A 24,109-nucleotide genomic window follows, 5' to 3' on the forward strand; every position below is an offset into this window, starting at 1 on the left:
GCATTTCAGTTTTGTAATTTCCTAATTATCAAATTAGGAACTATTACGTCCAATTATAGTACGCATATCCAGAAACACCTTCTTACCTCCAGCTCTTTCCCATCACCCAATATCATATAGTAACGTTTTGTACATTTCGTACAAATATAGCACAAATTTACGAAATCGCCTCCATGTGCCCAATTTTCAGATTTCAAGAACTAAACGTTCATTCAGTACCAAATTGTACTAAATGTGGGAAGATTTAGCACTTTTCGTGTACTTGTAGTACACATTTGGAAAACCAATTCTTTTTTCGAAACTACTACCAAAAGGGACCCCAATACAAAATTTCAAAATTCCAGCTCCATGCGATCACCCTAAACCAAATTTAATACCATTTAGTTCAGATCCACCTTCATATATATCAAACTTACTTTTCAACCTTGATTTTCATACCAAATTTAAAGTTTCTAGTTTTATCCGTTCACATAATCCTAAACGGTACCATTTGGTGTATCTATCCTACACTCCATCAGTGACTCTAATTCCAAATTTTAAAACTCCACCTCTATTGGTTCATTACCATTTCCAATTTTTATCAAATGTATTACCACTTAGTATACATACGTACGAACTTCCAAAAAAATCCTACACTCTCACAGTAACCCTAATTCAAAAATTTTAGGATTCCCCTCCCGTTGGTTTCTCCAAATACAAGTTGTACCAAATTTTGTACATTTTAGTACATATAAGTACAAATTTCCAAAACTACTCACATATCCCAATCCTACACTCCGACAGTAATCTTATTCACATTTTTCGGGATACCGGTTCATCCAAATCTAAATTTACCAAATTTAGTACACTTTAGTACAAATTTTCATAACTACCTTGATCATACAGTCCAATAGAAATCTTATTTTAAAATTTATTGATTCTCGTAAAATTTAAATTGTACCAAATTAAGTACCATTTAGTACACATAAGTTCGAATTTCCAAAACTACTTACATAGCTCACTTCTAAAATCCAATGGTAATCTTATTTCTAAATTTCACAATTCCAGGTCTATCGGTTCACGAAAATCCAATTTGTACCAAATTTAGTAAAGTTTACTACACATAAGTTCGAATTTTCAAAACTACCTACATACCTCTGTCCTACAACGCAATGGTAATCTTATTTTCAAATTTCAGGTTTTCATCTTTACTACTTTTTCCAAAATTCAAATTGTACCAAATTGAATGCCATTTGGTACACATTTGTACGAATTTCCAAAACTTCCTACCAATAGTAATCTTGTGTCCAAATTTCAGAATACCAACTTTATTGGTTTTCGCAAAATTCAAATTGTATCAAATTTAGTACCAAACTACTTCTAAAACTACCTAAATTCCTTAGTCCTTGAATGTAGTAATCTAAATAACAATAACTAACAAATTTCAGAATTCCAGCTCTATCGGTTATCCAAATCGAAATTGTACAAAATTTAGCACCACTTATGAGTCTGGGCGTTAATGAATCGTTAAACCAGTCAATCAATTACTTTAATCTTTTGTTGATATAGAATATTTTATTAATTTCCAAAATATCCTCATACCAAATATCACACCCTTTACGTATTAACGAAAAACCTCCCATCAACCGCTAAAATAACATCTTGACTGCAGTGAATGTAACCCTCGTGTATCAAGGCTTAAGGTGGTATCTCCATAAGTAGCTAAAGAAACAATTCGGCATAGGTTGCTACAGGGGATTGTGGATAGTGGAGGAAATCCCTCCACGTTTCCATGTCACTTATGGAAGCAACAGTGCAGCTACTAATATGAATGTAATGTACTCTCGGAAAACAATACCAACTCCTTGCGATATCTTCATCAAAAATTTCCTCGTTTTCCGGTTATTTCATATGCAATGCTCTTTTGTCTTATTTTCTTCTTTCCGTAAAGATTTATTTGAGGTTAAGAAATGCCGGAGGATTATTTGTGAAGGAGTTAGCTGTCCTGGCAGAAATGCAGAGGGTGCAGTGTTCTTTTATTTGAATTTCCATAAATTTCAAATTAGATTTGACAATATTCAAATTCAAATTTATTTTGCTGTCAGATTGTGTGTTGTTCTTTCGGTTATATTATTTGGAGATCCGTGTATTATGTGCATATGGTAATAGAATTCTATGTTGATTTAGGAAAATTGGGAAATTTGAAAATGAGAAGAGTAATATTTTGCTACTTCACCGTTTTGATTGTCTTTGAATATGTTAGTTTACTTAAGTAAACTTTTTTGTTATCATTATTGAGTTTATACAATTTTCAAATAAGTATAGATCTCCCTGTTTTTCGTTAATTATATATTTCTAGCTATATGGCTATAGGGGTCTCTTAGGACCAAATCCGTTTCAGGACATATGGAGTCGATCGTCCATCCAAACTTGGAACATCATAATATTATTGTCAAACTTAAATCGAGTTCGGAGATGGGCAATATCGTTCCATTCTTTCTGATACCCGTACCTCCGCCACAAAAGGTCCAAATTTTCATAGAAAATATTTTTTTATGGAACAGGAAATCTCAATATTTTTGTCAGTGCTAGGTCAGGTGCGAAAATGGACATAAAGTACCTCTCTTACAGAGGTTCGAAATTTGGAAAATTTATAACTCTTATAGAACCTAGACTCTTATAGAACGGACAAAATCCGTTTCAGGACATTTAGAGTTGATCTAGCGGTGTCCGTCCGGCTTGTCCGCACGATAACTCCCGAAGGGAGTATCAAATTTGATCCAAACATCGTCGTATTATTATCAGACTTAGATCGAGTTGGGAGGCGGGCAATTTCGGTACACTCTTTCTGGTACCTCTCCAACAAAAGGTCGAAATTTTCAAAGAAAATATTTTACTGCACAGAACGAGAAAGGATCATCCTATTTTTTCTCCAACTTTGCAAATTCTAATTCTAGCATAGTGCTAGGTCTGGTGTGAAAATGGACAATATCAGTCCACTCCATCAAGTACCTCCCCCATAAAGGGTCAATATTTTGAATAATTATAACTGTTAGAAAATGGAAAAATAAGAGTCCGATTATCTTCAAATTACACACATTCTAATACTTTCACCAGTACAAGAGGTGGTATGAAGATGGGCATTATTGGTCCAAACCTTCTGGTACCTCCCCCACAGCGGGTCAAAATTTTGAATAGCCATGAAGCTCATAAAACGCGAAATGAACATACGATTCTTTCTAAATCTCACGCATCCCAATATTTCTACTTAAGCAAGATCTGGTGTGAAGATGGCAGGTATCGGACTAAAACTTCTGGTACCTCCCCATAGGGTCAACAAAAATTGAATAATTTTAAAATGTAAACCAAGAGTTTTATTATCTTCACGTTTCGCACATTTTAATATTTCCACTAACACAAGGTCTGGCGTGAAGAACGGATTGAATGGACCACTCCTTCTAGTACCTCCCCCACAACGAGTCAAAATTTGGATTAACCATTTAGCTCATAAAACGGAAAATTAGCATCCAATATCCCAATACTTCTATCAAACAAGATCGGTTATGAAGATGAACAAAATCGGACTACTCCTTCTGGTGGCTCCCCCACAGCGGGTCAAAATTTTAAATGGCCGATTTTTTAAAATCTCACACTGCCCACTTACACTGTAACAAAAAGAAAACAGACTCAAAAGAGCTAAAGAGTTGCTTCGCTTGGCCGAAAGTGGTGAACTGGAGAATTTGGTATTCTCCGATGAGAAAACATTCGGTGTCCATCAGTTTGTAAACAAAAAAATGATAGAGTTTACTTGCCGAAGAGGTCAGCTTAAAATGTACACCTTCGGTTGACCACCAGAACTCAAGCGACGGCCATGGTGGCCATGGTAATCGACCGTGGCATTAGAATAAATGCCGAATATTATCGCGAAAATATTCTGGAGTGTGTATTAAAGCTTGTGCACGCAAAGATTTTGGCCGCAGACCTTGAAAATTCCAACAGGCTTCAGCAGAACTTTTTATCTCACCTTGCCCATTCCTTCGGAACATCTCCTATGAAGGGTCAACAGTTTGAATAATCATAATGCAATAAGCGAATATTGGCTGAGGGTTTGCAGCTAGTTAACTTGTCTTCTATTAATAAATATACAAATCGGCCAACCTCTTTTTGGTACCTCTCCCAACATAGGGGGAAACAAGTCAGAGATTCTTCCAGGAGCTAAGTATTTCTTTCAACCAGAGATTTGATTTGAATATATCGGTTGTTGTTGTAGCAGTAGTACATGCATGTGTTTGCGTTCTTCTAATCTGGTTCCAGCTCCAGGTTTAGGAATTCGGCTACTTTAACGGGCTGTAGCCAGAGATCTTCTGAAGTGAGTTGGGTAGGTTTGGCTGTGCAATTAAAGAGGTGTAGCGTATTGTGCGTGTCTGTATCGTACGCCGGGCAGGCGTTACGCACATCTTCATCAATTCGTGCCCAATATGAATTGAGACGTGCCCAATATGAGGTGGACTCCGAGGACGGCATTCATTTTATAACTGCTAATAGCATCCGCGACTGCACCGGTATGAATGCCACTCAGACCTGCCTGATAGGCTTCTTGATCTAGAGGTTCTCTCTTGTAGCACTGGACCTCTCTCTCTCTAGATCGTGTATTTAAACACGTAAACATTTATTTCCAATTTTTTACGGATAGTTGTTAATCCGTAAAAAATTGGAAATAAATGTTTTATTTTTTTTCAAATTTTTATTTCTATAGACGAAGTCGAATAAATCGGCCCACTACATCTGAAACCTCACGGATATTTCAAATTTTTCCAAAATTTATCACATATCTCATATAAAGCGAAGAAAAGAGTCGATATAGTCGAAATCTACCGTTGTAATATTTATATCTGAATTTAGCTAGATTCGAAATGGAAAACGTGTGCCCACTCTTTCAATACCAACCCAATAAAGGGTCATTATATTAATAATAATTCAAGTCAAAATTTATTTTAATAAACTGATATTGGCTGGGGGTATACGACGGCAAAACCGAATGCTACCTTCTAACTTGTCATGTCGGAAACCATTTAAATTCAAAAAAAAAAAAAAAAAAACGACGTTTCACATTTAGGCCAAAGATTTATGGCCAATCACAGCTAATGCCAAAGAAAGCCATTCAAATTACGCTGTGGACAAAGCAAAAAAAAAAACTTTCCGCTAACTGACATTTTTTGGCGGTGTAATTGTAGTTCAGCTATTGAATGACATGGAATTAAAACTACAAACCAACTTTAATTCTGTGTAGGCCAATCAACCACAACAGGGGAAAAAGAATCCACACCAAAAAAAGGATATGCGATTTACATAGACTGACACACATTCACACACAGACACTCTCTCAAAGACTAGCGCAAGATATGCAAACGAAAAACTAGAATTGTACAATAAAAACTTTCACAATTTACCTTTTTACAAAATTTCACAAAACTCCATTCGGCAGGATTTGGATTTGTTTGAAAAAGTTAGAAGAATTAAACCACAAGACAAACACACACACGAAAGAATGAACTCAAGTGGAATATCGCCACCGTCGTCACCAATACCAATACAGGTTGCAATAGAGATGGGAACACATGGACGCTGAACGAACAAATTATCATGTGAACACAGGTGAAGTAAAATTATTCAAATAGAAAGGAAATTCAAATAAAAGAACAAAAGAATTATGGAATAATGGAATGGAAGTTGGTTACAACAAAAACAAAAGAAACACTAATCATTACAAATTATGGTATTCTCCAGGGGAATATTAGCACTGCTAATAATTTCAATTGTATGCCCTGTGCGAGAATATAGACTTCATAATAGTTTATTGTAATGGAGAGGAAGGATAAACTTTATACGACAGACAATGGTTTAAATGTTCCTCTTTACCTTTATCACAATGTGTCAATGAATGTGTGAGTATGGATGAAGGAATGGATGAACAGGATTCCGTACGACACAAAAACATAGGTTCAACTAAAATGACATAGTGTACCTATATCCGTATTCCTGGACTTTGTGTAGACTCAGTTGAATGTAGAAAATACACCGTCGTTATGGTATATTAGATTATTCGTACTTCCTCCTCTTCCGTTAACCAACAATTCATTTTCCATGACCATTTGCTCAGGATATTTGAGAACCTTGTAAAATTTGCAGTAAAAATGATTTTACCCTCACATGACAGTGCGACTTTCTGGAATACGGTATTGGCCTCAATTTGTAAGAATATATTGAATTGAACTGCAAGATATGATGCAATTTTATGGGCCCAGCAATTTTAAAGGCATCGAATTCATTTGAATTTTTTAGCTTAGATACAGTAGCCTTCAAACGTATTACTTTGGAAAATTCAACTATGGGTGGTGACGTATGAGTATTGTGGGTTTTTGCTAATCGTAACCTCGTTGAATTTTTAAGAACATTTTTTATACCCTCAACCAAAAAAAGTATGGAGGGTATATTAAGTTCGTCATTCCGTTTGTAACTCATCGAAATAATCATTTTAGACCCAACAATATATATGTATATATATTCTTGATCAGCGTAAAATTCTAAGACGATTTAGCTCTGTCCGTCCGTCTGTCCGCCTGTTGTAATCACGCTACAGTCTAAACGAATTAAAATAGGAAGCTAAAATTTTGCACAGATCTCTCTTTTGTCTGCAGGCAGGTCAAGTTCGAAGATGGGCTATATCGGTCCACGATATCGTATAGCCCCCATATAACGGTACCCCCGATATTCGGTATTTTGATGATGTTAGCCACATTTTTCAATGGAATTGTCTGAAAATCCACACAAGTAGTTCCTTGTGAGTACTTTACCCCCTGAGAGATAATTGTCTATATAGGTCCACGATATCGTATATCCCCCATATAACGGTACCCCCGATATGCGGTATTTTTATGATTTTACCCACATTTTTCATCGGAACTGTCTGAAAATCCACACAAGGAGTTCCTTGTGGGTACTTTATACCTCGGCAGAGAATTATCTATATAGGTCCACGATATCGTATAGCCCTCATATAACGGTACCCCCGATATTCGGTATTTTGATGTTTTTAGCCATATGTTTCAACGGACAGAGAATTCTCTATATAGGTTTACGATAACGTATAGCTCCCATATAACGATACCCCCGATATTCGGTATTTTGAAAATCCATACAAAGAGTTCGTTGTGAGTACTTTACACGCAGATTGTCTTTATAGGTCCACAATATCGTATATTCCCCCATATCGGAAGAATTTTTAATGGATTTTATTTTTTTTTTTTCGAAAATTTTCTAATTCGTTCCAAATGGTGGAGGGTATTCAAAGTTCGGCCTGGCCGAACTTACTGCTTTTTTACTTGTTTAGTATTTCTGATAGAAAAAATTAAAACAAATAAAAAGAAATTTTTAATCCCCATTTTTTATTTGTGGATTTAATATCAACAATTTTTAGGAGAAAAATAAGAAACGTCGATTTTTTTTAGAAATATTCTTCTTTTTAAAGAAATATTAGAGACTAGCTAACAACAGTTCGTATAAAGCATTTTTAGTATTCAAAATGAATAAGTTATTCAGTTTGATAACATTTTTAATCATAGCTATATATTTTGAAATAAAAAATAATTTTTTTTAAAACTATCATTTTTAATTTTTTTCAATAGTGTATTAAAAGAATATTTTTGAAATCTTTGATTTTTTAAGAGAACTTTTAAAAACGTGAATTAAAAAAATCTTTACATTGTGAACTTTTTAAGAAATGTTTTAGAAGTTAACAAGTGCCCCCTACTTTGACGGCGAAAAGTCAACATTACAATTTTAGATTTGTTCCAACAGTTGGTAACTCGCTTGTAACTCCTCGAAATGCTCATGTGAGACCCAACAAAGTTTTTATGTTTTCGATCAGCATAAAATTCTAAGTCGATTTAGCCATATCAGTCTGCATGTTGTAATCACGCTATCTTTCGAACGAATTAGTTAAAAATGTGCACCGTCGGTTTGCCAACAGAACTCAAGCGCCGGCCATGGTGATGGTGTGGGCCGTCATAACAGCCGATGATCGCTCTCTCTCGTATTAATCGAATGTGGCATCAGAATAAATTGCGAATATTATCCCGAAAATATTCTGGAGGGTGTACTTAAGCCTTGGGCACGCAAACATTTTGGCCGCAGACCTTTAACATTCCAACAGGACTCAGCACCATTGCACTCACCACGCGCTACCCAAGAATCGTTACAAAACGAGGTTCCTGGCTTCATTTCCAGCGCACAATGGCCACCAAAATCTCCGAATACCCATCCGTTGGACTATTCTGTCTGGAGTATTTTGGAAAGCAAGGTTGGCACTAAAAAATACCAAAATGTCGAATACCGTAGAGCAATATTCGGGCAGCATGTGACGGTTACACTGGCATTTTTTGCTTTCATTCAATAAAATTTAAACAAGTAAAAAGCAGTTAAGTTCTGCCGGGCCGAACTTTTAATACCCTCCACCATTTGGAGTATGGAGACTATACGAAGACGAGGATCTGCTTACGATTTTTTTGGCAAAGGCTGTAGTACCTATTCGAACTTCAAATACCAAATTTTTCAAACAATTCCGGAGAATTATGTCGATAATAACATCAAAATACCGAATATCGGGAGATACCGTTATATTGGGGCTATACGAAGACGTGGACCTGCCATAGGTTGTAGTATTCGTTAGAATCGTCCAATACGAAATTTGAAACAATTCTGATGAATAATGTCGCTGAAATCATGAAAATACCGAATATCGGGAGGTACCGTTATATGGGAGCTATACGAAAACGTGGACCTACATAAAAAAATGTCATAGGTTGTAGTACCCATCACGTAGTACCCTACTGGAAAAATATGCATGTATGCCAAATTTAAGCCTTCTATCTCAATTCGTTCGAAATATAGCGTGATTACAACAGACAGACGAACATCGCTAGAATTTTACGCAGATTTTTACGTCTTAGAATTTTACGCTGATGCAGAATATATATATTTTGTGGGGTCAATTGCAAATATTTCGAGGTGTTACAAACGGAATGACAAAGTTGATATACCCTCCGTAGAATGGTGGAGGGTAGAAAAAAATGTAAAAATTATGGCGTTTGACTTTGTTGCAGTTTTTTATCTCACCCGTAAAAGGAACATTCGATAAGTTTCTTGCTCATGGACGATATTAAAGAATTACTCTACTATCAAAAGAAATCTATAACAATGTAAGGTATGAATTAAAAATCGAGTCCGTCTCTATAATGTTTTCCGAATTTGTCTTTAGAAATATTTATCGTGATCATATCTATATTTGAATTTTTTCATTTAAAAACATTCAGCCCTCTAATATGTTCTGCTGTACCGTTATATTCCACTTATAAATTACAAATACATTCTCCCGGTAGGTAACCCATACAAAGCGAACAATGTTAAACTTATTCCTTTTCCCTAGCCTGTTAAAATCCCTTTTCGTTTTTTTTTTCATTTTCGAATAGACAGCCAAAACCCAAACATTGTTTTTATTATAACCTGTGAGAATTTGTATAAATTTTCCAACATAAGAGAAATTGAATTTTCCTATTACATTTCAAATACGTTTTCAAACTTTGTCCTTTTTTCCTATTGTTTATATCCTGTAGCCCAACAATGCATGCACCCAAACACCGAGGGAAACTGAATTTATATGCAGGTGTCTGTGTGTGCGTTTGAGTTTGGAGTGTGCATATGAAGTGTCCTTTGTCTTTTTATGTCGCTGTATTTGCATGTATGATTATGATCGTGTGTGTATGTGTACTTGTGTATGTGTTTGAATATTTGTTTGTTTTGTTTTTGTCATTGTAGCTCGTTGGAAACATTCCAAATTCCATTTGTTGCCGGCGAAAAGGATCTGGTGGTTTTAATTTGCAATTCAGATGTGCGGCATGAGTTATCCGACAGTGAATATCCAACAAGGCGCAAACAATGCTCAGAGGCACTCAAGTTAATGGGACTAAGGAGCTATAGACATGCAACAGAAGGCAACTTGTCAGGTAATTAATGCTTATGTTATTATTGTACAGCCGGTTGCTCGGTCGGTCCTCTATACTTTTCCCTTTGCATCCCTTCGAGCGTGCAGTGATATGTTCATGCGGTGGTATGCCCAAACGATTACCGCCAGCCATGGAAGTCAATGGCTGATTATTCATCTAAATATGTCTGAGCTCGCTTGGCACCGGTCTTGTGTGGCGTATTTGCTTAGGTGTATCCCAGCATTACCGCCATATATTTGGCGGCTTCATTATCTCTCGCTCTATGCACATTAACATAATTTCAATGTTCTACTTGCTACGCAAGATGAATATTTTGCCGCGTGGCCATTTTCCAAGAGCTGATGTTGAAGATAATAAAGACAATTTGGCTTGCCAAAAAATTTTAAAGCATCTTTGCACGTGAGATGCCAAACAAATGGGATTTGACAAACATTTGGAATCAGTCAACGAAAAAAAAAACGAGAACAAAGCCACTTCCTGCTTCCTAAAGATAATAAGAAAGGACGGGAAAATGTTTGAAAAATTTTGGCAGTAAATGGAAATATCTAATTATCATTTTTGATTTCGGCTTATATTTTTTGTGTGTATTTAGGGGGTTTAGATTAATTTTAATTATTGCCAGAAAAAAATCGTGAGCTATAGCTAGACACATGCAGCTGTTGTTTGAATACAATTTTTTTGGAATGAACACTTTTGCTTTAGATAAAAGAAAATTTTTGGAGGGTTTTTTTTATCAAATATTTCTTAGTATTTTCGAAAAGTCATTCATACATATATAGACACTGTTTGCAGCAGATTCTCGCAGGACAATGGTCTTTTATCGGCTTCTCCAACGAATACTATTCAAAACGGATCAGCGATATTTTCAAACTTCGTGTATCTCAATATTCAATACACAGGAATATCGGACGGACAGAACACCTTTTGAAGGTCTTCTATAAGCAGGAAATGTTTTGAATGTATATTATAGAGACTAGACCTTTTACAATTATCTATAAACTCAAGATCTTCCACAGGTTTTCTTTAGGCAGAAGATCCTTTATATACCGTGTATCTCTTGGTGGTCTTTTATAGAAAACCCCTAGTAGTTTGTGTTTTAACTTTTTTCTTCTTTTTCTAAAAATGACCTAAAATCAATGACATTAATTGAAGCCCCTAACGGAACAACTCTAGTTTAGTGGAAACTCTCGGATTTTTGCACCCTGATACCGAGAAAGTACTTTTATTTTTATCGACAATGTAGGTATCATTTGAAAACTAATACTAATAATGGACCTGGAATTTTTAAAAATTAGCCCAAAAGTTAGTAAAGGCTGTGGATAACCACACAACAGAATTGGATCATTAGAAGAAGAAGTTTTTTTGGGATTTGTTTAACAATGTAATTATACATCTCATAGAATACGAATTAAGCAACCGATTCTCTTCAAATTTCGCACATCTCAATATTTTGATTAACACAAGATCTGGTGAAAAGATAATATATATCGGCTCACCCCTTCTGGTACATCTTCAACAAAGGATCACATTTTTTAATATTGATATCTCTCAACCAGAGCTCTTTTTTATACTCTCAGTCACATGGCTAGGTATACCCTTCGGCAAGACGTGCCTCATCGAAATAACGGTTTTAGACTCTAGGTCTCTTTAGACCAAATCCGTTTTAGGACATTCGGGATCGATCTAGCGATGACCGCCCGCCTGTCTGTCTGGCTGATGAGTACGATAACTCTCGAAGGAAGTATCTGATTTGGTCCAAACTTGGAACATCGTAATACTATTGTTAAACTTAGATCGAGTTCGAAAATGGGAAATATCGGTCCACTCCTTCTGATAACTCCGATTCTGTTGAAATTTCATATATCCTAGTATTTCTACGTAAGCAAGATTGGGTGTGATTGTCAGACAACTCCTTCTAGTACCCCCCAAAAGAGTCAGAATTTGGAAAAACCATTAAGCACACAAAACGCGAAATGAGCGTCCGATTACTTTCAAACACGGCACAGCCCAATACTTATATCAACACTAGATGTGTTGTAAAGAATGACAATATGGGACTACTCCGTCTGGTACACATCCACCCCTCACCCCCCGTACTATGTGTCAAAATTTTAAACAATTATATTTATCGATGTCCGTCCGTTTATCCGTCTGTGGAAATATTTTTAGCTTCCGAACGAAATGAAGTAGGTTGATAAAGTGTTACTCAAATATGTATTATCTCTGCAGAACTTTTGGTATTGAAAATGAGTTATGTAGATCCACGTTTTGGTATAGCCCCCATGTAATGGTATCTCCACTTTTCGGTATTTGGTGATTTAAGTGAAAATATTCACCGGAATTATTTCACATTTGGTATTTAAAGTTAGTAATGGGTACTACAACCTGTGACAGAAAATTGTCTGTGCAGGTCCACGTTTTCTTATAGCCCCGATATTCGGCATTTTGATGATTTTAGCGACATTATTCACTGAAATTGTTTCAAATTTGGTGTTTGAAGTTCGTAATGAATACTACAGCCTATAACAGAAATTTGTCTGTGCAGGTCAGTATTAGGCGAAGTAGAATACTTCGGTCATCCAATGTATATTTTTCCAAAAATTATTACTTGAAGGAAGTACCCGATATAGTACATATCTGACATGTTGTAGTATTTATAAAAGCCATAGGGCAGATACGAAATTGGACAACATTGGCCGATTCCTTCGCAACCACCACTAATAATGGGTTAAAATTTCGAATAATCATAATGCAAGTCAAACATATTTAAATTACCGGATATTGGCTGACGGTGAACATCTGTCGGCAAAATCGACTAATATGTATGTGAGAACCAAAGCTATAATTTTATAAACTACATTTTTGTACCATCTGCCATATGGCAGAGGGTATATATAATTTGATACGTCCAAAATGTGCCTAGTCGAAATAACAGTTTAAGGTCCTTGGTCTCTTTGGTCCAAATCCGTTTCAGGACATTTGGAGTCGATTTAGCGATGTCCGTCCATCTGTCTTTCTAGCTGCTGCGAACTCCCCCACAAAAGGTCAACAATTTCATTGATAATAATTTACCGCATATGAATAGAACGGATTTTGTTCAAATCATGATATTTACATTACCCCCATATCGGGTGCGAGAATGGCTAATATCGGACTACTCCTTCTAGTACCTCTTCCACAAAGGGCCCAATTTGTAATATCTAAAACGCTCATAATCTACAAAATATGCTGCAGATTCAAATTTCACCCATACCAATAATTCTATCAAAACAATATCTCATGTGAAGATGGGATATATCGGACTACTCCTTTGAAAGGGTCAAAATTATATAAATGAAACGCTCATAAAATGCGAAATATACATCAGATTCCCTTTAAATTTCGCACATATAAACATTTTAACCACTACAAGATGTAGTGTGAAAATGGGATATACCGCCTCCAATATTCTGGTACCTGCTCCACAAAGATCAAAATTTTAAATATGATGGGAAATATCGGCCCACTCCTTCTAATACCTTCCCCACAAAGGGTCAACATTTCGAATAATAATAATTATTATGAAATGTAAAATAAGAGACCTATTGTCTTCAAATTTCGCACATCGCAATATTTCTACCAACAAAAAGATCAGGTATTAGGAATGGATAGAACGAACTTTTCCTTCTGATACCTTCCCTATAACGAATCAATATTTTGAATAAACAAACATGAGGCAACTTGAAACAACCTAATACTACACAAGATCTACTATGAAGATATAATATATCGGACCTCTCTTTCTGGTACCTCTGCCACAAAGGGTACAATTTTTGAATAATTATAACTCTCATAACATGCGAAATATGTCAAGGATTTTCTTCAAACCTTGTATATTATAATATTTTTACCAACAAGGGGACCCAATCCCCCTGGAACTTCCCCACTTTTTAACATTATGAATAACCCTTATATATGCGAAATAAATCAGAGATAATAAAATATGTAAAAATATACATCAATAAACGGATAAAGGCTGAGGGTATCAATATGTCGGCAAAACCGACGGATACTTTTTAACTTGTTATAGGACATTTGCGTACGTTTGATAAGCTTTAAATCGATATATAAGGCGATTTCATAACGTACTTTCGGGGTCAAAAGCAAGGTATTCATCTAGCTTCAGCTCGGAATTTCGACTCACTGCGAAACTGTCTTTCGGGTTATTTTCATTTACTCTACAATGCCTTTCATTCCCAAAAACGAATGTGGTGGAAACACCACTCAATTTATCAGTTCACAGTGACTATAAGTCAGTCATCGTCTTCACTTATCTTCCAATATCCAAACAAAAATGTTGATTTTATTTTAAGCCGATTAAATGTTAAAAAATGACATGATTTTCTACTTATAAACATGTCTGCCGACGACGAACTACTGAATTTTCTATTTATCCAAAAGATGCACGAGTGCCGTTTGATAAACGTGTGATACTAGTCAAAGGAAATTGTATATTTCCCTTTAGGCTATTGTTAGGAAGGGGAATAATATGCAAAGAAGCTAAAAATAATCTTTTTAACTTGCCTCTTTAAAGTAATAAATGGAGTGGGGAAATGGATAGTATCGATGTATATCCTCAGGCTAAATGTTGTAAAATTTATCAATATCCGGTTTCATGGCCATTATTCGTAACAAAAAATGTTAGAAAGATGGTTCTTTGCATGTATTTTTAAATTTGATGATAAACAAATAACAGTTTCCGAAGGAGGGTAGTTCTTCGTAAACAATAAAATTTTAAGAGAATTTAAGAGAATAGTTAAATTGTAACCCCAGAAAATAATGAAACTTCTCTAAATATTACCAATTTTTTGAAATTCATCTTTAATTCCCTTTGGAAATTAAAAAAAAAAAAAATGGAAAATTTCAATGAACTATGTTGAACTGAAAAAAAATCTAAAGAGAAATATGCGACAAATCCTGTGATGCCCTCTGGCTGACATTCATTATGCACTGCAAATGTCCCAAATTAAAAGACAAGAAAAAATACTTTAATCTCACATCATTAATACTGTCGTTTGCCATCATTAAAATCAATTTACAACTTGTATTTTCATCAATGCCCTCATTGGAGTTCTCTGCTCTACGGTTCGGTTGGAAGAAACTATCTATCTTTCGGTACACAAAAACAGAGCGACTAGCATGCGGCCAGCAGGGGAGGCAAAGACCAATGTTTCTTTGATAGTTGATCCTTTTTAATGACTATACTGCCCTCCTGTCTAGATGTTGATGCTGCTCTTGTTGTTGTTGTTTATGGTGCAACACTATACAATGTCCTCCAACAGAGTATTTGGTCTTTTATAGATTCCTGTTTTTGTGTTGTATCTGTTTTTTTTTTTTTTTTTTTTTTGCTTAACATTTGTTGCACTTCTGGAGCCATGGTATTCCTTTAGCATTGCAATTTGTTCCAAACTATGTTGCAATGGGGATGTTCAATGTATATTCTGAGCAGCAATATCAAACGACAGACAGCGTCAAATGTCCTGCAGGTTCCTTTTCGTTATTTTTTTTTTGCATTTCGGTTTCGATAATTTTGCCAAAGAAACAGACATTATTCATTATACAAATACGGATACAATGACACTCTTTCGAGGTATAATGATGGCGTGCTTCGAACAGTGATAAGGAGAGAAATATGATAAAGGTAAAAAGATAAATGACAAACATGTTGCTAAACTATGAAGATGAGGCACTGATGTGGAGATGAGCCTTGTGTACAATAACTCTCTAAACCTGAACCGATTAAGCCGAAACTTAGTGCAACGCTAATGGATAATATAGGTCCACCCTTTCTGGTACTTCCCCACAAAAGTTAAAAACCTTGTCCTACTCTATCCTTTGGAATACATCCTACAAATATCTCGTATGTTTAAATATACAAGGTGGGATGAAAAAATTGCAACCAACTTCAGAATGCTGTGATTTCCAAGCCACTCGTCCTACAGCTGTTAAAATTATCCCAGTGACAGCTCATTATATTGTTTACAAGCGTACAAAGCATTTTGGTGAGCATTTTCCAGAAAAAAGGTAATTCGTGACGGAATTTAAGCGTGATAGTGTGATTTCTTTATATTTGGCTGGAAAACCACAAGTGGCTATCGTTAGAGCACTTCAGCATTTAAATGTGAATAAATCCTCTGGGTCTCGTACCATCGCCCGTGATATTGGACAGAAGAAAACAGCAACATCAGCAGAAATGGTTCGAAAAGTAAATAAACGATTTGATCGAGACCCACGTCACAGTGGCCGAAAAATGGCTCGTGAGCGAAACATATCGCAATATTTCATTCGAAATATATTGAAAAATGAGCTCGGGGTAAAGCCACTGAAATGAAAAGTGCAATTTCTTAAACCGCAGCAGAAACAAAATAGACTCAAGAGAGCTAAAGAGTTGTTCGCTTGGCCGAGAGTGGTGAACTGCCGAATTTGGATTTCTCCGATGGGAAAACATTCGATGTCCAGCAGTTTGTAAACAAACAAAATGATCGTGTTTATTTACCAAAGAGGTCAGCTGAAAATGTGCACCTTCGGTTGGCCACCAGAACTCAAGCGCCGGGCATGGTGATGGTGTGGGCCGCCATAACAGCCGACGGTCGCTCTCCGCGGTTTCATTGGCCGTTTAAAGGTCATAATTCGTGCCAAAGGTGACCAATTCGAACAAATCTAAACTCATTCTAAAATGTGATGCTATTTCCGACATTTTTTGCTTTCATTCAATATAATTTAAACAAGTAAAAAAGAATCGGTGGGTTTTGCCGACAGATGTATACCCACAGCCAATGTTCGATTATTAAAAAATATTTTGACTTATGCAGTAGGTTCCGAAGGAATGGTCCAATATTGGCCATTTCGTAACGGACCTAAATAAATATGGTATAAATATTGCGACGTGCCAGGTTTGGACTGTGTTGTGTTAATGGAAATATTGGGATTTACCAAGTCTTGACTGAAATCGGATGTCAATTTCGCTTTTTATGAGTTTCATGGATATTCAAAATTGTGAGCCTTTGTTGGGCAGGTACCAGAAGGAGTGGACCGATATATCTCATCTTCACAACGGATCTTTTGGTAGTGGAAATAATGAGAAAAAAATGAGAAAAATAATGAGAAATGTGAAATATAAAAAGAACCTGATGCTTAATTCGGATTTTATAAACGTTTTGGTTTTTTTTAACAGATCCTGTGTTAATAGAAATATTCAGACGTGGCAAGTCTAAATGGAATCCTATGTTAATTTCGCGTTTTATGAGCTTAATGGATATTCAAAATTTCGACCTTTTGTGGGGGAGGTAGCAGAAGAAGTGGACCAATATATTCCATCTTAACACCAGATCTTGGGTTTATAAAAATATTGGGATGTGTAAAATTTTAAGACAATCGCATTCTTACATCACATTTTAGAGAGTTGTAATTATTCAAAATTTTTACCCTTTGTGGGGGAGGCACTTGATGGAGTGGGCACATATTATCCAGTTTTGCACCTGACCTAGAACTGACGCAAATATTAGGATTTGCAAAGTTGGAGCAAAATTGGATTAAAAATTTTGACCATTTTTGGGGGAGGTACTTGATGAAGTGGACCGATATTGTCCATTTCCACACCTAACCTAGCACTGACGCAAATATTAAGATTCTGATTATCTTTTCGGTTGTGTGCAATTTTTTTTTTTGAAAATTTCTGCCAATTTTGGGGGAGATTTCAGAAGGAGTGGACAAATATAATTCATCTTAACACTAGACTTTATACTTTTGGATTATGATAAAGAAGATTGAATCGTGGATCAGGTAATGCCAATACCACCCAATATTGGGTTCGGTTTATGTCAAACTTCACATTTTTAAAAGGCAATGCTTAAGCTTTACGATTTTATTATCATGTTCCGTAAATATATTTTTTACTGGAGGAAATTTCCCCCTATCCAAAAACACTGTACTGCAACACAACAAAACAAATCCCCCTCCCTCCTCTTTCCACGTTAGATTCGTTGCTGGGCAAAACTCTAAAAGTTCAAATAATGATGGAAATTGCCAGAAGCGATGATATCTTTTTTACATTCCTCAGGCAACGAAAATGCGAGTCATAGTCCAGATGTTTATCCATAAAATTCTTTAATATTTAAATTCTTGAAAAAAATTTAAAAATATTGCTGCAAAAAATATATATAAATGTCACAACAAATAAAGTTACACTTAACTACGACGTTAAATAATATTTTTTTCGCGTAATTCCCTGCAAATGAATGGAAGCCTTGACGAGAATTACAACGAAATGTAAATTGTATTTTCTTTCTAATCAAAAGTGTTTTGAGTTTTCATATTTTTCTATAGTTAGTGGTAGTCAACGTTACTGGCTGTTACTTATACGCACTAATGATTGTTATTTTATTTATTTGGAGAAAAAATATGAATATTCTATGGGACTTTATTTTTAATGCCCTATTATGCAAGTCATCTTGACAAGTTTCAGATCTCTTTCTTCAAATGTTTTCAAAGGATTTGTAGGAAGTCTTTGGTGTTGTAACAGTCACCATCTATTCTTTAATTTTATTAATACCTTGGGAGTTTTCAATGCTTAAAAACATATGTTTACGTTTATTTTGAATGGAAACGAATTGACTAATGATGTATATCTATTTGTATCATCTTTGGCGAGACGTCACAGACACCAAATACAAGAAACATAAGAAGCATTGCAAACTAATTTAATGTAGATAAGTTTGTGCCGAATGTCCGCGTATTACACAAGGAAAGCATATGGATATGGTGGGTTAATCGAACTAAAGGAGTTTATGAAAATTTTACCAATGGCTGGTAAAGACTGTGGGGTCAAAGTCCTAATTCTAGATTGTTTAAAATTTTGATAAGATTGTCATTTCCCTACACCAAATAATAAATAATCGTTTATATACGAAATTTATGTGGAGTATATCATATAAGCTATGATCGTTTTTCAATGCATATTATGGCTTTCGAGCAGTTATAATTTGAAACGGTAAGGATCTAATATATGAGAGATATGTCATATCCTGAATCAATTTCCATTAAATTTGACGGAGGTATTTGTGCCTGAACAGATTTTCACCAATACCCATTCTATTTGAACTGATATTTAAATTTTGGTGCTATCTGAAATCGGATGAAGATAAAAAGATAAAATTTGAACCGATCGCCAAAAAAATTTTGCGCAGGTATTTCTATGTAATCCGATAGCTGGTACTAAACATCATTGTTTTGAAGGCCATTTTATGATTGTAAGGACTCAAAATTGAGTGAAACATATTTATGGGACCTAAGCCATATCTGAATCGATTTTCACACTTTCTTCCTGGCTGAGTTTGGTCTTGTGTAACAAAGTCCTATAACTCCTATAGCTTCGTTTAGAAAAATGCATGCACAGGCGCACATGCATAAATCGACTCAGAATGTGATTCTATGTAGATTATCAAAAGGGTATATGATCTATCTCGGTTCCGAATTTAAAATCTCCTCCATTAGAAAAACAATTTTTTTGAATAGTAGTATCTGGATTCCAATACCAGCGAGATAGGTCGGGCCGAACTTTGAACCATTTGGAACGAATTTGGAAATTTGCAAAAAAATATAATTCGTTAAAAATTCTGTTAAAATCTTTAAAATACCGAATATAGCCGTTATATTTCGGCCTATAGAAAGATGTGGACCGGCATAGGCACTTTTTGTCACTAGACCTTACAATATTCAAATTCGAAAAAATATATCCGATGAATTATGTAATGCCGAATATATGGAGGTACTGTTATATCAAGGCTATACGAAGACCACAAGCTGACGTGCCTATTAGAAACTTCACGAATTTTTACACAATTTCGGTGAATATTTTTGTGAATATTGTCAAAATACCGAATATAAGGAGGTACTGATATATGGGTCCTATACGAAGACCTGAACCTGCATAGACAATTTTCTGTCATAGACTGTAGTTCTCATTATGAACTCTAAATACTAAATTTTAAACAACTCCGGAGAAATAATGTCCCTAAAATCATCAAAATACCGAATATTGGGAGGCACCGTTATATAGAGGCCATACGAAAACGTGGACTTGTATACGCAATTTTTTGTTAAGTACCAAATTCAAAGCAACATGGAAAAATGTGGCTGGGATCATCAAAATACCGAAGATCGGTGGGAACCCTTATTTCGAAATATTGGACCAGTAGACAATATATAATGTTCTGACACCGGGTTTTGAGACCCGTTTGAAGGGCAAATATGGATTTTCAAACAATTCCGTTGAAAAATGGGGCTAAAATCATCATAAAACACCGAAAATCCGAAAGTATATAATATAAATATAGGAAAACGTTGACCCCAGGGATAGAACTCGTTACAATCTTCTAAATCCAAATTTGGAACAATTCTATGGAAAATGTGACTAAAATCATTAAAATACCGGATGTACCGTTATAGGTGGGGCTATAAAAAATCGTGGACCGCCATATCTTATTTTCAATACCAACCACCCTAGACACAATACTAACTATTGTGCGGATTTTCAAAACTTCCAGTCAAATGACTTGGATAGTGTGGTGATTTCAACCGACAGACAGACGGAAATCGTGAATCGTCTTGGAATAATATACTGATAATGCATATATATGGGGTCTATGATGAATATTTCCACAGTGCATGGTCTAAAAATTCAAACGGCGTGCGATAAAAAAACTGCAACAACGTCAAAAGCCATCATTTTACTTTTTTTTAAATTTTATTGAATGAATGAACGAAAAAAAAAAAATATCGGAAATAGCATCAAATTTTAGAATAAGTTTAGATTACTTACTTCACCTTTGGCACGAATTATGACCTTCAAGCGGCCAATGAAACCGTCACACGCTGCTCGAAAGTTGCTCTACGGTATTTCGGTCCATTCCCGACGAAGCGCTTGCTTGAGGTGATCGACACTATGGTATTTTTTAGTGCCAACCTTGCTTTCCAAAATACTCCAGACACAATAGTTCAACGGATTGGTATCCGGAGATTTTGGTTGTCATTGTGAGCTGGAAATGAAGCGACGAAACTAATTTTGTAACCATTCTTGGGTGCGATGGTGCCGAGTCCTGTCCAAGGCTTTAATACACCCTTCTGAATACTTTCGCGATAATATTCGGCATTTATTCTGATGCCACGGTCGATTAATACGAGCGGAGAGCGAAAATCGGCTGTTATGGCGGCCCACACCATCACCATGGCCGGCACTGGATTCTGGTGGTCAACCGAATGTGCTTTGGCTAGTAAACACGATCATTTTGCTTGTTTACAAACTGCTGGACAACGAATGTTTTCTCGTCGGAGAAAACCAAATTCGGCAGTTCACCACTTTTGGCCAAGCAAAGCAACTCTTTAGCTCTTTTGAGTCTATTTTCTTTCTGTTGCGGTGTAAGTTCTTGAACTTTTTAGAATTTCAATGGCTTTACTCTGAGCTTATTTTTCAATATTTGCCGAATGGAATGTTGCGATATGTTCAGATTAGGAGCCATTTTTTCGGCCACTACGATGCGGGTTTCGATCAAGTCGCTTCTTTTCGAATCATTTCTGCTGATGTTGCTGTTTTCTTCCGTCCACTTCCTTGACGTCGGGCTACGCTACCAGTATCGCGGCAATGAGCGATGGTACGAGACACAAAAGATTTATTCACATTTAAATGCTGGAGTGCTCTAACAACAGCCACTTTTGGTTTTCCAGTCAAATATAAAGAAATCACACTATCACGCTTGAGTTCCATCACGAATAATTTTTTTAAGAATTCTCACCAAAATGCTTTTGTACGCTTGTATGCAATATAATGAGCTGTCACTGGAATAATTTTAACAGCTGTCAGAGGAGGGACTTAGAAATGGCAGCAGTCTGAAATTGGTTGCTGTTTTTACACCCTAGAAACCTAATTTTTTGGGCATATTATAAGTTTGATTGGGCCAAGTTTATTATGTAACACCACGAAATATTGGTTTCCCACATAGGAAAGTGTATATGGATCTTCCTATATCGCCAAGCTGAGTCGATTTAGCTATATATGGACATACATACATCCGTCCGTCTGTCCATGTTTATTTGTAATCACGCTATATGTCGTAATTATGGCCCAATCATCACTTGAAGATGATCGCAAAGTATTTAGGGGTTGATGGACCAAAAACTAAAAAAAATTATGATTTTGCAGTTGCTCTACAGGTCGCAATTATAGAGCAATCGACGCGGAAGTTAGCATTGGGTTAGAGCTTAGGGCTAGGCAGAAGCCTTCCAATTTTGTTGCTCATCGGGTAATATTTAGTGGGTGAAATAGATCATAACATTTGTGTTAAATAAAAGTCAAATTTTCCCTTAAATCGCGAATATTTTTAATCCCGGCGAAATTACAAATAGACGAACAGGTCAATTCTGACCATTATATAGATGCCGATAGTAAATATATCGGAAATATATAGCGAAATATATACAAGGTGTATATACAAAGGAAGGGGATGTTAGCTAGAATGCTTATATCTCATGAATGGCTGGATCGATTTAAGTACAGGGAAGAATTCTAGCATTTTGGATGACCATTGGATTATATAGCTATAAAATGGACCACAACAACTAACAGCACGACGAAGTGCGTAAATATTGCGCAAATGTCCCTGGCCAAAATTCTAAGCGTAATATCTGGGCAGTGCTCCGTGACATAATTTCAAAAGCGAAATCTTCCAAAATGGATTTGGATATAAGGGGGCTTATAACATATTGTAGTGTTATAAGCCCCCTTTAGTGTGTAGGGCATCATATGATAGGCCCAACACGACTATAGCCTTTGCTTACTTATTTTCATCTCACCCTGTAGAGGGTCAAACATTTGAATAATCATATCAAAAGTCAAGATATAATTAAATTAAATAATCGAACATTGGCTGAGGGCATACATCTGTCGGCAACAGATACCGACCGACTGCTACTTTTAAAATTGTTTTTAATTTTCGATTGATTTTTAAACATTTCGCTATCGAAATACCTTATCGAGTTCAAAAATTTTATTGATTAAACCCCTATTTGATTTTTGAGTAATATAAAGTGCATACCTTATCAAATTCAAACGGGATGCAATGCTGATTGCTTTCTAATTTTCCAATATTTCCAAAACACAAACTTTCTGTCCGCATACCAAAGAAATGAGGGTACTTTAGAACACTTCCGTGCAGTACAAAGGGAAACACTTCGCCAGCAATTTCAATCACACCATTTAGATGGCATTTCACCTTGGAAAATTCAAAAGGTTGCATGTTTGTTTGTTGTAAAGAGAACTTCTTCTACTATTGCTTCTTCTTCATATAACGATGTTGTCATCGTGTTTCCCTTGTCATATCCCATTGTACAATCATGACCAGACTTGCTGCTTAAAGTGTTTGTGCCATGGTGGGACTTGGAGAAACATTGTATCCGGTAAATTCATCACCTGCGGATATTGTGGTAAGTAAAAGATGATGAGGATGAACGATACTGGGTGGCGTGGCGAAGGGGAGTGAATTAAATTATGGCAAGGATGGTGCCGAGGACGATGATTATGTCGATGGAATCTGAAAAGGCAAAAAAAAAAAGTTTCTGAATACTGCTTAGCATTAGTGGCAATAGGGCCACGGGAAAACTTCAATTTGCACAAAATGTCCATCCTGCAAATAGTCATTGTCATTTGCAGTTGTTTATTTACAAAAATGCACTGCATGAATAGTTCATTACTTTGTGTCAGCGCCATCTGCTAGGAAAATAAAAAAAATTAGCCAACATTTGCAAGGGGCCATACCTAGGAAATTAAGGTTAAACTGATGGATGAATTATTTAAAAACGACCAACAAATGCGAAGATAAAAAATAAGAGTTTTCTTTTTCGGAGAGGTTTTTTCTTCTTTTTTTTTAATTTTAAGCTTCCCGGAAATTCCAAAAATCACCACATTGTATTTTTGTAGATAAAATCGCAATTATTATAAAACTGCAAAAAAAAGTAGCAAAATCATAGTCGCAGCCAAA

At 35.8% G+C, this 24,109-nt stretch overlaps 1 protein-coding gene across 2 annotated transcripts in view; it reads left to right on the forward strand.

Annotated features, from left to right (window-relative positions):
- LOC101896135 (galactokinase) overlaps nucleotides 1-24,109 on the forward strand; it is an 85,118-nt gene that overhangs the window by 28,138 nt on the left and 32,871 nt on the right. For both annotated transcript variants that reach the window (XM_059122171.1, XM_059122170.1), the window contains exon 6: nucleotides 9,853-10,040. In XM_059122171.1, the coding sequence (XP_058978154.1) occupies nucleotides 9,853-10,040 (188 nt within the window). The remainder of the gene's footprint in view (nucleotides 1-9,852; nucleotides 10,041-24,109) is intronic.

The sequence above is a fragment of the Musca domestica genome, unplaced genomic scaffold (genome assembly GCF_030504385.1).
Source record: "Musca domestica strain aabys unplaced genomic scaffold, Musca_domestica.polishedcontigs.V.1.1 2, whole genome shotgun sequence".
Classification (NCBI taxonomy): Eukaryota; Metazoa; Arthropoda; class Insecta; order Diptera; family Muscidae; genus Musca; species Musca domestica.